This window comes from Physella acuta, unplaced genomic scaffold, assembly GCF_028476545.2.
Source record: "Physella acuta isolate Inbredline_101_S28 unplaced genomic scaffold, ASM2847654v3 ptg000061l, whole genome shotgun sequence".
Lineage (NCBI taxonomy): Eukaryota > Metazoa > Mollusca > Gastropoda > Physidae > Physella > Physella acuta.
Genome location: NW_026731581.1, coordinates 675,603 through 694,093, shown reverse-complemented (window position 1 = coordinate 694,093; position 18,491 = coordinate 675,603). Strand labels below are relative to the sequence as shown.

General features: G+C 32.6%; 1 protein-coding gene and 1 long non-coding RNA gene across 2 annotated transcripts; both read right to left on the bottom strand.

Moving 5' to 3' along the window:
• Positions 1 to 1,124: 1,124 nt before the first annotated feature.
• Positions 1,125 to 18,404, bottom strand: LOC131949397 (GTP:AMP phosphotransferase AK3, mitochondrial). The gene is made up of 5 exons (XM_059311275.1): positions 18,025 to 18,404; positions 6,507 to 6,626; positions 6,142 to 6,314; positions 4,937 to 5,055; positions 1,125 to 2,930 (listed from the first exon to the last, which is right to left on the bottom strand). The coding sequence occupies exons 1-5, from the start codon at positions 18,170 to 18,172 to the stop codon at positions 2,816 to 2,818; spliced, it is 675 nt and encodes a 224-aa protein (XP_059167258.1). The 5' UTR covers positions 18,173 to 18,404; the 3' UTR covers positions 1,125 to 2,815.
• LOC131949403 (uncharacterized) lies at positions 12,071 to 14,633 on the bottom strand. The gene is made up of 3 exons (XR_009388159.1): positions 14,051 to 14,633; positions 13,468 to 13,691; positions 12,071 to 13,376 (listed from the first exon to the last, which is right to left on the bottom strand). It is a non-coding gene; the product is annotated as an uncharacterized LOC131949403 (long non-coding RNA).
• Positions 18,405 to 18,491: the final 87 nt, after the last annotated feature.

The following is an 18,491-nucleotide window of genomic DNA, read 5'->3' as shown; positions in this document are numbered from 1 at the left end:
GACTTCTGATCATCTTCTTCCATCAACCCACAGTTTTGGACTTTTGATCATCTTCCTCCATCAACCCACAGTTTTGGACTTTTGATCATCTTCCTCCATCAACCCACAGTTTTGGACTTCTGATCATCTTCCTCCATCAACCCACAGTTTTGGACTTTTGATCATCTTCCTCCATCAACCCACAGTTTTGGACTTTTGATCATCTTCCTCCATCAACCCACAGTTTTGGACTTTTGATCATCTTCCTCCTGTCATCTCACAGTTTTAGACTTCTGATCATCTTCCTCTATCAACCCACAGTTTTAGACTTCTGATCATCTTCCTCCTGTCATCTCACAGTTTTAGACTTCTGATCATCTTCCTCTATCAACCCACAGTTTTAGACTTCTGATCATCTTCCTCTATCATCCCACATATGGCTATTGAAGCTTTGATTTTCTGTTGTGTGCTGGAATTTCTCTTTGCATATTTTTCTTTAGTGGAATTTCTAAATAAGCATTATTCTGGGAAGCCAAATCTGTGTGCCACTTTCAGAGAATTTGAATAAACTGAACTAAAGCAGGTATATTGTGTATTTCAACAATCTCATTAGAATTACAAAGTGCTCATGAGCGCCTTGGCGGAGAAGGGGGGGGGGGGGGGGGGGGTTAAAAATGCTAGACATGGAATAACTGCCGGTAAAGAAAGGCTACTTGCGACCAAGTCGCAAACGAGAGAAGAACGATTATACTGGTTTTATTGTAAAAAAGTCACCAATACGTAAATAAATAGAAATAAAAAATATAGAGAGAGATTTACCGTGAATTCGATAAGCTTCTATTGAAATTTATTGGTTCACTATTAGGACAATGAATATAATCTCCCTCCCCCACCGGGTGACGCCCTTTTAGGACTGACTAAACCTGAACAAATTGTCAAAACAATGTATAATCCATTTAAAAACATAAAATAGTTAAAAACTGAAGGAGTTACACCAAATCAAAATGCTAAATTACTGCAACCTTTAATATTGAATTTATTGATAGCAGTCCCAGCCGTCCAAATGGGAACATGATTATCTCATCTCTAGAATAAGCTTTTCCCAACCAATAGCCTCTTAGAAAATAAAATAGAATATATCAAACAACAGTGTTAAATAATTTTAATGTATAATTAATTAATAAGCACACCTTTTTTTTACATAGTAATATTATAAAAATATTTTAGCAAACAACTGAAAAAAAAATGCTGCGACATTGAAATGCTATGTATAACCAAGGATGGATGCCTTTTATCATAAGCACACGTTAAGCTTTAGTTTAAGACACGTTAACTGACAGTTTCAAATTTTTTTTTATCACTTTTTGAGTAAAATAGTGCTAACATCCCTTATTAAGTAGACTGATCAAGTGTTTACCTGTTTTCTCTCTTAATCACAGGGTGAGTTAAATGATCAAGAACTTCTCATGATTGAAAATTAAATAAAACTCGTTTTAAATTTGCCATACAGGATTTTTGCATAAATAATACTTTACATCACATTCTATTTAACGTATTTTATTGCTAGTGTGTGTTAACTAAAGAAACTTCCAAAAGAAAAATGTGATAAAACTTTTTCACAATGTCCACCAGCAGGCCCATTTGATTACTGACTGAGGTGGCTGAATTTCCATCAACAATCTCAAAAATGCTACCAGTAAATTTTTCATTTTAATTTTTAAAATAAAGAAAATGAAAACTAGAAGGGTTTTTTTTTGTCAACATACACAGCATTACATACATTTGTATATTTAGATAGCCACTGATGACTCAAGAACCTCACATTTGCAATGTCACATACATATCCAGAGCAATTGAGATAGGGTAACTGAAAACAAACTTTTAAAATTTCAAGTTACAAGGCCTCTGTTTACACATTCACATAGTGAAAAAAGTCAGGTAGATAAAGATTGATGTCTTTTCATGGTGAGTTAAAGAGTAGTTGTCAGGTAAGACACACTGGAACTAAAATTATTTTCTTGGTTACAGTAAGCAGCTTTACATTAATTTTTTAAACATAAAAATGTATTGATATAAATGTTTTAGAAGAAGTAATTCTCTACTGTAATTTGAATGAAAATTAGAGAAATGAAAAACATTTTTAATTAAATTGGAAAACATACCAGGAACCCCCAAAACTAAATTAGTAAAAAGACTTGCAATAAAAACATGTATGGGTATTACTTATACTATAATGATAAATTCAGACTTAATTACATCAACATAAATTTAAAAAATATAAAAATGATAAAATACTGTTTTCTACTTTAATTTAATTGCACAAAATTGTAAAGCATTTTAATTATCCTGGTGAACATGATTCTCAAATAATCTAAAACTATTACAAGCAATAGCAAGGTCTCTTTTGGGAAAAATCAATATTATAAAAAGATACATAGTCTTAACTAAAAAAAACCAACAAAATCTTGAATAAATGAGGGAGAATAAATTAATGTATACAGATATAAAATATAAACCGGGATCATAATATTAAAACATTTTAACAATGTGCATTCTCCGTGGTAATTTGAAAAATGTACCTTAATCTTTTCCTGTTTTTCAAATGTTCATACATATGCCATATATTGTTTTTTTAAATGTACATGTATATATTAACTAAAAAAAGTTAAACTGTCAATAAAACTTAATTACATGCATTTTAATAGATTACATTTTAAATTATGTGAATTCATAGTAGTATAGTAGTATAACTACAAAGAAAAGCACTTAAAAAAAAACCCAATAATAACAAATACAACATTTTATTTTTATCAACAAAAAATTGTTTTCATTTATGCTATTCATAATGAGTATATTTTATAGGTTTCAAAACTTGTGCTAGTGCTTCATGAACTTGAGGCCATAATTCATTTGAGTACTTCCCAGTGAACTCCTCAACTATTCCTTTGTTTCTGTAATATTTTAAAATACAATTCTATTCAGTATGATATACAAACATATTGAATTTTTTAATACAACATGGCAATTGTTTTTTGGATGCAAAAATTTTAATTGATTTAGAATATTATAACTTGTTTTTTATGAAGCTGATTGAAAATGTCATATATAAAAAAAAGAGCAAAGCAATTTCTGTACTTAATTATGATGTTCTTTGTCAGAGGAAAACATTTCCAATTGAAATGACTGACCAATTTGCTAAAAATAATTAAAAAAAAAACACCATTTTGGCATGCGTCGCTCAAACGTAGTAGCTTTTCACGTATAGATTCTATAATAAAAATGGCTCGTATAGTAATGAGCTAGTTACCATTAAAAAGTAAATTTTAAGCACTGGAATTCTGCATAATTTTTATCATAGTTGATATTACACAATATATCTCATTTACCGCTTGAAAATTATCACAATCAACTGTAATCTAGCAACGGAATTTGACCCCCCTCCCATTCAACACCTGGGCCTTTTCTTGACCATTCAATGTGTTTCTTTACAAATACATGTTACAAAAAAACTAAGCAATTCAAAAATTAGTATGATTCTGACATCATATAAATTTCTTATTAGCATTTTCAGAAAGGTGGTCCTTTTTTCTGTTACAACACTTCAATTGTTTATCATTTCTGAGCATGGTCAAAAAAGGCCGAGCTGAAAAAAACACACTATAGCGATCACTAAAATCGCTCTAGGCGCAGTAGAAGAAAATGGCAAGTTTTAGATAGTTCAGTAAATAAATAAAAACATGTAGCTACTTAATGAACAAGTTTGTCAGTCTAGCTTTTAAAGTTTATTTCTTCAGTAGGCCCTACATAATTATTATTAAAATTATAACTCCGTTCAATGATTATACTTTCGTGTTATTTTTCAGCTTTGTCTGATGAACTAAACCCCACTTCGCTTTGTAGCGGAATGTAACTTTTTTCTGATTGCTTAGTTAAATTTTTTTTTGTTTCTTCTGATAGAGGGTACTTTGAAAATTAATTACAACATACTTTTATAATCTTTTTAGAATAGCTAAATATTTTTATCTGTCAAATGTAAAGGTCACATGGTCGTACATTTCGTCGCCAGTGTTGACAATAAATGGGTATAGTTTAAAGAAGTAAACCCAGCCAAGTTTATGAATGGTTTGGGTTTTAGCCAGGGGCGTAACTACAGTCCCGCCAGACTTCGCAGTGGTAGCTATTGTGATATTGGTAGAACTTCCATTGTACACTATCCTGTATCATACAAATAAAAAGAAATATAATACTAGAAACTTCCTTTTATATATGTTTACTTGTTTTTGCTTTTACAAGAAACATCATAGTAAACTTTTAGGGCCTATACTTTGAATTATCTCCCCTGAGCCATCCCTATCCCACTCGTCTTTCTTAGCTGCACAAGTATCAAGTAGATAAATGTATCGTCATGAACTACTTCCTAACAATACATTCACCATTTCAGCACATTTTGCCAGACACTAGAAGAGCACTAGTCAGCAGATATTAATTTACTGCATAGCATTAGGTGCATCTAATTCACAAAACAGGGGGGGTAAGATATATTTTTAATGTAACTATTTAGAAATTAATTAGAATATTTAGAATTAATTGAACATTATTAATAGTCAATTACTACTCATCAATGACGCCAATGGGGGTGGGGGGAGGGTGTGTGTGTGAGTGTCTGGGTTTTTGTAAGTCGTTAAAAAACGTGGACTAAAATATGTAAAAGATCTCTTGAGTGACCAAAGCTTTTATTAAAGAAAGTATATTAGTTTTATTTTATTTTCAGTGCATTTAAAAAGCTTGTGGATATAAAGGTTTCTATAATTGTTTTATTTTAGGAATTTAACAATAAAATATTTATATGAACATTATGTAATTATTATCACAGGAAACTGTAATTATGTAAAACTGAGACTATAGCTTTAAGGTAGTAGAAATTTTGTACAGATAACTATTTCTTCTATAATGTCACCTAAAAAACTGGAGGACAGGATGTGTTAGACGCCTATAGTGCTCTAGTCTAGCCTTTACTGTCTCTTCTTTATCATCATCACGTTGAACTAATGGCTCTCCAGTAACATCATCAATTCCCTGTAAATGATAGATAATTTTTGTTTTTAAAGAAAAAAAAAACATTCTTCCAAGTTAATTTAGGTTATCTATATTAATGTCATTTACTTCTGTACGTATATATTGGTGTATTTTCTGCAAAATAAGTCTGTAAACATAGTAAACTGCTTAAGGTTTAAACATCGAATTTCAGAAATAGAACAAAATTGAAAGGAGTATAATAATTACATAAGTATGCATTCATTTTGACAATCAAACAAAAGATTGCTTTAGAGCATAAATCAAATTTTATTGAGTGTATATATATATATATATATATATATATATATATATATATATATATATATATAATACAGTTTCTAAATACAGGATGCTTTTCGCAAAAAGTTTTCTTCTCTACCAGACAAAAACTGTAAATTATGTGTCTGAGGCAAAAGAAAAAAAAGAAAAAAGAATTTTTTTTTACTAAGGGACAAAAAAAAATTACACATAAGACAATGCTTTGTAGCTAATGCATGTTTTCTCCTTTTTTGTGCATAATTACATAAAAGCTTGTTATGTGAACAATTTTTATGTATTTTTCAAAATGTATGCATTTTGATTGGTTTTTTTTTATTTTGAAAGGCAGAAAGCAAAGGAAAAGTTTTTTTACTTTTTACACAACAAAGGTATAACAATCACACTTAGCAGTTTAGCTTCCCTTGTAAATATGAAAAGGTGTAAAAATTAACACTTTTTAAAAAACTATATAACTTTGTTTTCCCAAATCTGATTAAAGATTTAAGTTCCTTGAACCAATATATACATCTGTACTCTTGTTTTATGTAATAGGTGAAATGAATAATGCATGTGGAAAGTTTTAGCCTTGTATCACAAAGGGTTACAACAACTTAGGAATTTGAATTTTGATGTGTTATTCTAAAGAGCAAATATTAACAACTGTTATTAGCCAGCATGGTCTACTGATATTAATCACTACTAAAGTTTTAAGTTATAATTATAACTATAAAATTCCTCTGATTACACTTACAAAGAAGCATATTTTTCAAAATGGCTGGTTAGAATGCGCTTGGTGAAGTTAAGCTAATTAAAACAATTATTACTTACTGGTACTTTAGGGGGATTGAATTCTGTGTGATAAATTCTACCACTTGCTAAATGAGTCCAACGACCTTTTATTCTGTCTATTATAACTTCAAAAGGAACTCTTAAATTTACAACTATGTCAATTGGTTGGTCACGTATCAATGACTTTGCTTGCTCTACTGTTCTTGGAAAACCTAATAAAAGGAAACAAGATTTATATAATAAGCAATGCGGGTGGTAAAATTGAATAAACCTAATGTTACTTAGCTTCTCTTGAAGTTGCAGCATAAGCTGTAACCCAACATGAGGCAATTTTGCTTAAAAGATCCTTGAAGAAATTCAGGAACACTAACTTGTTTTGCTTAACATACATTACAAATTCTTACCATCTAATAGCCAACTTTGTTGTTGTAAATTGCCAAGTTCATACATCACCATCCTCAGCATTACATTGTCTGGAACAAGCTCACCAGCATCAATATACTTTTTAGCTGCCATGCCATTTACTTGAATGAAATAAGAAAACAAATGATCTGTAAGCTATCTACTTAAAGGTACATTTAATAAGAGGTACATATATAGTTAGTTTTATTTTAGCTTAAGATATAGAAAGTATTGTTAAATAAGAAACGTGTTACTTATTAGATTGAAGCATTAATAAAAACTTCTATTCAGATTTTATTTACTCAAGAAATAGTAGAGATCAACTGAGCAAGTGGTGGCAAGGAGTTATGAATACTCCCCATGGACCCCAAACCATGCTAAATGGATTTTTTTTTTCCAACATCCAAACCAAAGTAAAAAAAGTATTTTTTTCCTGCTTTATCAATTTTTTGGTAAGTCATCTGTCAATACAAGTAGTTGGTACAAAGAGACGCAATTTGCATACCTTTTTCAAACAAAATTAGAATTTATTTAAAAGGGTAATATATTTAGTTTAATTTTGTTCTTTACATATTATGTCAATTAAAACTATAAAATGAAATTATATATATGATATACATGTGTATATGGGAACAGGGCATTACCCTCCCTGTCATTTATACCCCCCCCCCCCCCCTGTTCTTAGCTCAAGGTACAGCTAGGATTAGGGCTTTGGCTAGGGTTAGGGAAAACAAAGTAGCAACCAAACGCAAATTCAATCTGAAACACAAATGCAATCACTTGTTACGCTTTCCCTGAGTTTTGTGCTCAGAGAGAGCCTTTTCCAAATTCTCTAATTTAAATAACACTAAAACAAAGTAACAAAACAAAAAAAATAATGATTTTAAAAGATCATAGAAATTTAAAAAAAAAACAACTATAAAACTATTTGCAGACTAATCAGAAAATAATATAAATAATCTTAACATTAATCTTTTATAATCAATACGGTAGGGATAAAAAAAAAAGAATTAATTAAATAGCATTATTTAGCAAGAGGTGAATTTCTCTTAAAATTACACATGGCATAATTATTAAACATTTTATTTAACTTTTTAATTGATTCATTTTATTAGACTCTACTTTATTAAAATGAATCCATTTTTCTTGGCATATAAGCGAAAATATTTGACAATAATCCATTCAATATTTTTTAGCAATGTGTGTGTATTTAATATTTTCTTCACTTTCTTTTGTTAAAGTATGCAAAAGAGTCAAAACTTTTCTGACAATCAAAATTTTTTAGTTGTTATTTAAATAAACCCTATCTACTGCTTCAAATAATACTATGAGATGCAAGTAAATTGCATGGCATGAGCTGATGTTACCTTTTATGGGTCTAGAACAGGGGTCGGCAACCTTTTAAGACGGAAGAGCCAAAAGTTACTGTTTTCAAAATTTCCCAGTTATTAAGGAGCCACTATCTTTTTTTTTCAATATTTGGTATTTGATTAGAATTAGATAAATATATTTTGTTACTTAAAATAAATACCCTTAAATCTGAAATAATGTTTATTCAAATAAAAACATACACGTTTCGCCAGAATAATAAACCTAGTAATCAAATAATATAACTATAGGACTATCTCAATCCACTTTAGAAGCTGCTAACTTTGTTTTTCTTTCTTGACGGATATCCCCGGCTCAGAAGGTGTCTGACATTAGCCAGTCTGTATCGGTCTCTTTTGTCCCTTGGTTCTCACCAGACTTATCTTCCATCCCATTTAACGCAGGGTAAACTTGTACCCCACGGTCCAGTACCCGGCTCAACAGTAGGAACTATTAACTAAAAAAAAAACTACGTTACTCAATTCGAATTAATGTTTACTGACAGATAGGGAAATGCATTCTGAATAAAATAACATTCCCCATTAAACGATATTAGAAAAAGTCGCCCCTTGGACAGAGGCAAGCATGGAATGGTTGCCACGGAGCTGACCACAGCGCGGCTGTGCGGCTGGGCCTGGTGCTCAAGCTGTATACTCTCTATTGCACATATTCTCATTGTTTCCTGATGAGTGTTTTTATCCTGTTTAAAGTTGAGTTTTCTTATATTTGCTGCGAGTATTGAAAATGAAATAATATAACTATTAATAATTGTGAAAGGAGCTAGAGAGCCGCATCTTGACATCAAAAGAGCCGCAGGTTGCCGACCCCTGGTCTAGAACAGGGATTGGCAACCTGCGGCTCACTAGCCGAATGTGGCTCTTTTGATGTCACGATGCGGCTCTTTAGCACCATGCACAAATATTAATAATTATTTTGTTTTCAAAACTCATAATAATATTGTTCTGCAACACTCAGTAATGAACGATACCACTTTATTAGAATATTTAGTTACACCCCAATTTCAATGTACTTCCTATTAAATTGTCCATCCCGAATTAAAACATTCAACTTCATGGTGGATATCACAAAGAAACTAAATGACCTAAAGGTAAACCCAGTCTATGCCTTGCTTGAAGAAGTGGATTGTTTCAAAGAAAAAAAAACACTTTTTTTTAATATTGAAGACATGTAGAGCGGTAAATTACTTACTTTAGAAAAATCTAAAAAAAAATGTCACGAAGAAACCAATGCTACTACTAACATGAATTACTTCAGCATTGCAATAAACAAAATGAAGGATTGATTCACTGAGAGATTTGACCAATTCAAAACAAATGCAAGCACTTTGAATTTCATCGTAGATCCTCTCAAGACAAAAACCAATGAGATTAACTTTGAGCTATTTGGAATTGATGCTAGTTTGCTTCAAATAAAATTGCTGGATTTGAAAACCAACCATTTGTGGAGTGGTAAGTTCGTGGAACTCAAGAGCAAGTTTGGAGAGTTGGAGAAAAACATGCATGTTTCTCTGCACAAGTGGACAGCTATAAAAGAAATGACGCGAATTTATGCATTATTATGTGACGGATGGAATAGTCTTTGAGGATGCTACAGTGAGGTGAAGAAGTTGGCATTTGGAGTGCTGACGATCTTCAGGTCAACATATTCATGCGAGCAAGCCTTTTCTTGCATAAACATAATAAAAAGTAAAGAAGCCAACTAACAAATAAAATCTAGAAACATGAAACTAAAAACAGTTCTGAGCCAGGTTTAAACAAACTTTCAAAAGGCATGCAAAGCGAGGGTGAGCATAATCGTCCTTCTCAAGCTACTGATAAGTGTTTTAAAGCAAAAGATTTTCAGTCGCAGCATTGGTAGTGTAGAATTCACAAATTATGAATTACTGAAAAGTAGAAAATAACTAAATAGCGGCGTATGCTTACGGCGCCAGTCAGCTTGTACTTTAATATTTTGTTTTGCAAAACATGTGTATGTTATTATTTCAAATTTAAAGGTATTTATTTTAAATTATATATATATATATATATATATATATATATATATATATATATATATATATATATATATATATATATAAACACGAATATATATAAATAAATATGTATACATATGTATATATATAAATAAGTAAATAAATATAAATACATATATCAGTTGTTTTGTAATTATTTTATTTTGTCCTTCAATAAGAACATTTTAAATTTTCATACAAACATAAACAGCAGATAAATAAAATGAGTTTATTGTAAACTGAATTGATTTAGGTTTTAGAGCTATTTACTTCTAATGGATAACACTTTTTTGTAAAGGTAAAATTTAAATTGGAAATAATTTAAATTATATGTTGCATGTACTTAAAAATTAATTTTATAAATTATAAGGCAGCTTGATAAACAATAGTAGGCCCAACAACTGTTATTAATAATACTACTATACAAAGCTGACTTTAAAGTAATTTTAAAGTAGGAATCCAACAAGTGTAACATAACTTACAGGCCTACACAGCAATTTTTTTAAAATCTTGTGCTTAATGAACCTTGACCTTTCTTACCTAGGCATAGGCTAACTGTAACTCTACTAATATTATAAACACTTGATGCATTTTATTTGTACAAATTTGTTTTGGTGTTGTTTTAACGTCCAAGTAGTTCCTGATTCCATTACTGTGTTACTGGTTTGCTTAAATGATTTTGTTGTATTTATAAAAATTAATATTTACGAGCCGACCCGCAGTGTATCACACGCAGCTATTTAGTTTTATTTTCTACTTTTCAGTAATTCATATTTTGTGAATTCGACAGTACCAATGCTGTCACTGAAGATATTTACTTTAAAACACTAAAACCCTCCTTCCCCCCCCCCCCTCCCCAATGAAAGCAGCCTCCTCTTAATTACCTCCCCCAAGTTTAAAGTAGTTTCAAACTAAATTATCTGCCCCTAATAGGCGTCACTAAACCCGGCTTTATGATTGTAAACATTTATTGTGAACCACAGCTCACCAGACCATGTGGGGGTGGGGGTGGTTGCGATATACCTAGAGAGGAAGAGAGGGGACTGCTAGGCATGCTTACAGCTTGGTGTTTTCTAACGTCTCCAAGAAGAGAATTATATATATAGATTATGCCTGTACATAACCCGTAATATATTTTGTGGTTATAAAGTGCATGTTCTTTGGAAATCAGCTGTCTTGAGCTTACTGAAGATGCTAGTGGAGGTGAAACTTGAGAGCCCTCTTCACTTCTAGCGGAACATAGATCCTTAACCATACCCTTCCACTTTGTCCAGTCCAAGGCTATTAATCTTGCAATCTTCTTAGAAATCACTGCTGTCTTCACTTCTTTGAGAAGACTCCACCTCCAGGTCTGCATTGGGCGCCCTCTCTTCTGCTTTTCCCTAGGAGTTCAACTCAAGCGGCACTTCCTCCTTAGAGTGAGCCTTTCGCAGTGTGTTTCCCACCCAGAGCCACTTGCTCCTTCTTAATTGCACTGTTTCAGGCTCCTACCTTGTTCTGTATTCTGCACTTTGTCCTGCCTACACTAGGCGATAAAAGGAAATTATCTTCTCTGTGCTTGCCTTGAGACCCTCTATGTCTCTGCTCCATATAGCAAAACTGCCTTGACATTTGAATTTGGAATCCAAATTTTTTGTTGCAATGGAGATGGCAGAATTTTTCCTTATTGGTCCAGAACTGTGAAAGCAAAGCAGGCTCTATTATCTGCAAACTCTAGATCCTCTAATTTTCCAGTGAGTGTCTACTGTAAACCTTTTCCAGAACTAGCGACAATTAACATCCTTGTCTAACACCTATGGTGACCTGGAACTCTTCCAACAGTTTCCCAGCATGGTTAACTTGGTATGAAAATCCTTGTAAAGTAACTGAATTATTTCCATTAACATTGTGGGTACTCCAGAGTGTTTCAACAGATTTGATATTTTGCCTATCCACACTAACAAAGGCCTTCTCAAAGTCAGCACAGCAGATTTAAGGGGGCACTACACCGTACATACAAAAATTTACAAAAAATTTTTTTTTAAGAAAACAAACACATGTATTGCAGTTATAAAGATATTTTATATACTTTTAGACCAATGTGAATGTGTCTTCAGCGTTAGCCGATTAAAAAATACAGAAATAAATGATTTAGACATATCATGCTTCAATCTGTTAAACTCAATAACCATTTAATGTATTGACTTAAAACTTCTAATTTAAATAAAGGAGAGGATTCCTAACAGGAGAATAGAGAGACTTTTTGAATATATGACAAAATCTTGAAGTTACAAATTTTTTGTTTTTAGATTAAAATATTAACCATGAAATCAACTTTGAAATTCTCTAAAAACAAAACTACTCAAGATAACCTAAAAAAGTCTCTATTACTCTAACAGTAATTATGTTGTGTTTCTACTGTACAAATTTCATTGAAATCTAATAGACAGTATTTGAGATCATAATTTTGAAGTTTTAAAACTGGTAAAAAAACAAAATTGTGAGAAAAAGGGGAAAATGTGTTTGAAAATGAAAAATAACTGTTAAACACTCTTTATATCTTATCAAAAGCTTATCATATAGTTTAAGCAATGTATACAAGATACTATAATCAAAGTTTCAATCAAATCAAGCAATAATTAGTCTTGGTAATTAGGTTTAATGAGGTGCACCCCCTAAAAATAAATTGTAAATAAGAGTTATCAAAAATATTTTAAAAATTAATAAAAGCTTTTAAATCAAATAATATCCTAGTAAAAGCTTATTAAATAGTTTTAGTATGTACAGAAGTTACTATTATCATTTGGTTTCTGAAATTAAGGAGTAATTATTCTTGTAAATCAGGTTTTATAAATGTACCCCTGAACAAAAAACTTCAAAACAGGTCAAGTAAAATTTACAAAAAAATTGAATTAGCTTACAAAATAGCTACATAGAGGTACAGTATACAACTCTGAAAACATTTGCATATTACTAACATTACAAAAACAAAATAGTTACAGTAGGCCTAATCATTCTCTATTTAGAAAGCCGAAGAAAAATATGATGATCTGCCTTCAGCCTGAACTAGTTTCTGTTGGGCTATGGGTGAAATAACAGCCATCTTTCAGCATTACTAACTGTCATGTAATCCCATGATTGGGGCCATATGCCTAGATGCATGCAGAAAGACTTTCATTTGGGTTGAATCTATCATGCAACTGCTCAATATGGCATTTGTCGTCAGTTGCTAATAAACATTTTGGACAGCTTTGGCAACATGTTCTAAGATGAATGATGAACCTTTGTGAGCTAGCGGTGTTGAATTATGTACCATGACACATTTGCCAGAAGCACCAGGAGGTTTTCCCTGTCTGTCAATCCTGGTGTGTGTCCTTTCATCTGTCAAAGGGACATGATTAAAAGGAGCTCCAACTTTCCACCTCAGTTCCCTGTACTGCCAGTCTTACTTGAAACTGCCTTCTTGAAGTAGGTCTGGAGATTTTTTCAGCTGCTGAAATGAGATTGAGACAATATACTGATCTATACATTCTAGCTATCAGAGTGATTTCAAGAATTCAAACAAGTTTGACAAATCCTAATACCTGCGTAAGACTTCCAATCTATCCACTCAGTGCATTACGGCGATTAGCTGCAGAAGCACTAAATTTTCTTTGCGATGGTTGGTGGAAGTAGTGTAGCTGCAACCGATGCATGTGCACTGAGATGCAGGTACTGTAGGTGCATCTAGTGCATCTGTGCAGTCCCAAGTGATGTGCATCAACCCTAGCAAGCTTGGCAGCACTAGCTTTGAGACTTCAGGCATTGACTGTAAAAATATTTAAAAATAATAAGGCATATTGTTATTTCTAGATCTATCTATTATTCTATTATAAACTATTGTTTGTATTTATAGACTCATATCTACCTATATAGATCTGGACTAGAATCTAAATTCTACTTCTAGATCTTGATCTAGGTTTTAGATTTAGAATCTCCAATCTAGATCTAAATCTAGTTCTAGATCTAGAATACTAGAATAGATCTAGATTCGAGATCTAGATTATAAGATATAGAACGACTCATTATCGATAAGGAATAATAGTCCAAGTTTATTGATGAAAATACAATTAATAACTATATTTTAGAAAATAATTTCAGTAAAATAGTAATTAAATCAAATCTTACCGTAAAAAGAAGCCAACAAACAAAAAATGTGCACTTATTTGATAAAAAAGAAGCACTCAGGTTCGCAGATGTCGAGTAAAGGAAGTCATGCGCTGAGCAAAATAATAGCCGGTATCTCGGCAACCGCTTACATTTCGGTCATATGTCGCCTTGACATGAGCTAATTTTAGTAACTTACAACATGGCTTCGCCTGGTAACCAATGGGAATACAGCTTTTCTTATTTCCATCATGCATTCACCTCGCGATTTCTATTTTAGTATTTAAAACTAGGTCAATGTATTTAGGTTATTTAAATGAGCAATTGCAAGCCGGTCATTCTGATATACGGCTTGCTATGCTAGGTCGCTTAGTTAAGAATCGACAGGCATGTTTATGGAGGCCATTTTTCCGTAAATTTATATTTTTCCAGGCACACACACCTTCTTCAAATGCACAAATATGTATGAAAATGTCAATTTACAGTTAAAACGATAACGGCATTAGGTAAATAAGATGTTAATGTATAGAAATAAAAAATAAAAAAAAATCGAAAAAAAAATAAAAATAAAATAAAAAATCAAGCTGAGTACGGTGTTGTAGCCCCTTAAAGTGGGGCTTGCTTTTCTATCACTTACTCATTTCGCTCTTTTTTCCTAAACTTAGTGGAACTTACCAAAAACTCATAGAACATATTTGAACTTAACTCATACTTGGTAATTTATTATTACTTTCACAAAAGAATAAAACAGAATCTAGACTTTACATCTAGTCCTTGTAAAGAAACAGTAGTGTTTGGTCAGATAATTTATCTAGCTAGCTGTTCTTAAGAAAAATCAAGTGGCATGCGTGGTACTTAAGTCTGTGTGAGCGTACAAAAATGACAAAAAAAAAACAGAAGTAGACCTATTTCTCAATTAGATTGGAAGAAGTGACGTCATAGACTGTCTCAAATAGTGTTCATTCTATGATATATGCTATGGGCCTGCTGAACTCGCAGTGACCCCCCAATTGTAGTGAGATTTTTTTGCCCGCAGACAGGAAAAAGTAAGCAATCTATCACACGAGTGACAATGTTTGGAAATTCTTTCATAAATTCTTTTAAAAACTTTAATAGATCAAGAACAGATTCTAAAAAAAAATAAATTAAAAGTGATTATTACAATATGAAAAAATAAAATATTGCAAGACACTGGTTACCAGTAGAGTTAACCTGGGATTTGAACACTGGGCTCCAGGGCTATCAAAGTTAGCTGCTGCACTGTTGATTTGACCACATGCAATGTGTTAGCAAGCGAAAATATGAGGCATTTTCAATCAGTAGACGTCTAATCCCAAAGGAAATAAAAACTGCTTCATTTTCTTACCACAACGATATATATATATATCAGCTGTTCAAGCATAATATAATTAACAGGCCTAGATCTATATCCTATTAGATAGGCCCTATAGGCCCAATTAAAAAGTAGCAGATTATCTATTACTAGACCTACATTAGCGTGTTAATGTGTAGATCTATTTATTGTATGAGTTATTGAATAGTTTTCCCGATACAATGATACATATTTTAGAATGTATTCTACTGAATATGAAATACTCGGAGTGCGCAGAGTTTCACACAGCAACTGCATCATTAAAAATGATGGACTGTAGGCTAGGCCTTCTTTTTGTATGCAATTCAATAGGGCCCTATAAAATATAAATTCTAAATAAATAAATAGGGCATAAATAACAATAACAGGATAAAACTCCATTGTGTGTTTCGGTTGTGTTTAAAATAAAATATGCTCAAATGGAGGTGAATGTGAAGCGGCGAATAAATTACGCTAAAATGAAGTTTTACCCAACAACTAACAAGACAAGTGCAGACAAGGGCCTAATAAAATAAAGTATGCTTTGCATACAATCACAATCAATACATGAACATTAAGGGCCTACATACAAATACAATACAATAAAATTATAACTAGATCTAATCTAGATCTGATGTGGGCCTAGGTAAAGATTAAAAGAAGGGCGCTAAGACCTAAGAGCCACACTTTTTAGCACCTGTACGTTTTTAAAGATTTTTACTAATCCTAGTATTTTACAAAATTGAAATCAATGGAAAAAAAGTATTCTAACACATCTGACTCAACATAAAAATAAAGGATAGTACAATAGGCCTATATACTAGACTTATTTAGACTATATTACTATAATACTATAAAAAGTATAGCCCATAGGCCTAATAAATAATCATTTTACTAATAATTTTAGGCTCACTTTGACTTTGTGACTTTTTTAGGCCTACTCAACAACTAGATCTAGATTCTACTTTTCTGGGTGTTGGGAGATTGCGAGACGCGAAAAGCGAAATGGTGAGGCGGGAAAATGCGAGGAGATAATGCGAGACATACCTGCGGAATTAAGGGTATATAGCGAGACACTTTTTGCGAAAAAAAAAATTTTTCATGCTTTTTTCATCTTTATTTATTTAAATAATTTTTTGTGTTTTAAAATAAACAAGCATTTAGCCATACCCTTTAACACAAGTGTTGTATGTTGTTATTTTTTATCTAGATTTTATTATATAGATAGAGAAATACTAAGAAGATAGATCGATATCTAGATCTATCGATTTAAAAATCCTAACATCGTTGCTGTGCTACTGTCATCGCCCGCTCTCGTTAGCGAGAGGAAAATCCCGTCTCAGTCGTCATTAATTTTAAAAATCTACCCCGCTCATGTTTATACAAATGTGAGCTGTGTCATTGTGAATTGGTATAATCTTGTCAGCAGGAGAGATATTCTGCAACATGTATTTATGGATTTTTGTACTTGCAAAAAGTGTAAAAGTATAAACAATTCTAAAAAGTGCAATTTATTTTTTTATTAAGTAATTTTAATTACAAACAAAATTTACAAACAAAATCTTCTGAAACAGTCCTAGCACCACTCAAACACACCTCGTGACACCATCTTTCACACATAGTACATCCAACCCAGTTCATTAGACTCCAATTTATACATTTTTCTTTGGCTACTTCTTCCAATCCACATTCACAACATGTCACATTCTCATCACAGTTGACCTCCTCGTTCATTCCACACACAACACTGGCACCCATGTTCTCATCATCATCATCCGCACGCTCAACATCTGTTTTCCGTTTTTTTATAATTGTATTTTTTATCATTTCTGTAATTTTGGCAATGTCGTTCTCATTGTGGTCACCAGCCGGATCTACGTCAGCAGGGCGTGGACGTTTACGATGATGTAGGCATTTCCTTGTGCTTATATTTATATGGTTAAAAAAAGCTAGAAAAAAAAATCGTAGGCGGCAGCTATAATACACAATTTCTATGTAACAATAGAAAATATGTTTGCGGCAGCAGCGGATCCGGGCACGGTGATCTTCAAAGACGTTAAATCAGGCGGCCTCTGCGTTCCACACAAAAGACAGAAGTTGATCTATCGTCGGCGGTATTTCCGTCGGTTTCGAACAAGGTGGTATTCTAAGTTGACACATAAGATGGGGGGAGTTGACAAATCATCAGTATGTTAAGCGACGGAAAAGTCGGAAGTTTTAACAATGTAAATGAAACGTCTTTGAAGTCTGGACCAAATACCACTGAATATCGGGTGTGGTAAATTTTCCGCAGAAATCTTCGCATTTCAACACTACCCAGCGTAAGTATCGGGTTGTGGTAAAATGCGAGATAAAAAAGTCACGTGACCGACCGTTTTCGCGCCCTTCTCGCATTTTCCCGCCTCGCCATTTCGCGTCTCGCAATTTACCCACACCCCGTAAGTATTGGGTTGTGGTAAAATGCGAGACAAAAAGTCACGTGGCCGGCCCTTCTCGCTTTTCGTGTCTCGCAATTTCCCCACACCCTACTTTTCTATTACTAGTACTACCTAGGCTAGATCTAAGACCTAAGTCTATCTACATATAGAGATAGAGTATAGATAGTCTATGGTTTTATTTAATATTTAGCAGTTCATAAGCCTACCTGTTCTTTCTTGAATTTGTTTACGTAGCAAATCACCACTTGACAAATGTTTTACCCCAAAGTCAGTGACAATTCGAGCTGAAATTGTTCCCTTACCAGAACCAGGTGCCCCCATAATAATTGCACGTAAAAGTTTTTTTGTTGCCATGACAAATAATTATCAAATTAAAAGAACCTCCTGCATAAAAAGTACATAAGGATAGTAGTTGTACTTAAGTTTAAGTTAGGTCCTAGAATCTAGATTTAGCTAGCCTATGTACTATGTAGATCTAGAATAAGGATCTAGATCTAGTCTACGTACTAGTCTATGTTGGGTTTTAACACAGATCTTATTGGGCTCTTACTAAATCTGACCCCAACACATCTTTGACCCCGGTTGCCACATCAAAATGTAGTAAGTACGCCAGATATATAGATCTACATCTAGATCTAGATATCAAGTCTAGATTTTTCTAGATATAATAAAT

Coding starts and splice junctions, on each gene's coding strand:
- LOC131949397 (XM_059311275.1), bottom strand. CDS start 18,172: ATGGCAACAAAAAAACTTTTACGTGCAATTATTATGGGGGCACCTGGT. Junction 6,315..6,506: donor ACAAAGTTGGCTATTAGATG/GTAAGAATTTGT, acceptor TCCTTTTATTAG/GTTTTCCAAGAACAGTAGAG. Junction 5,056..6,141: donor TCAATCCCCCTAAAGTACCA/GTAAGTAATAAT, acceptor TATCATTTACAG/GGAATTGATGATGTTACTGG.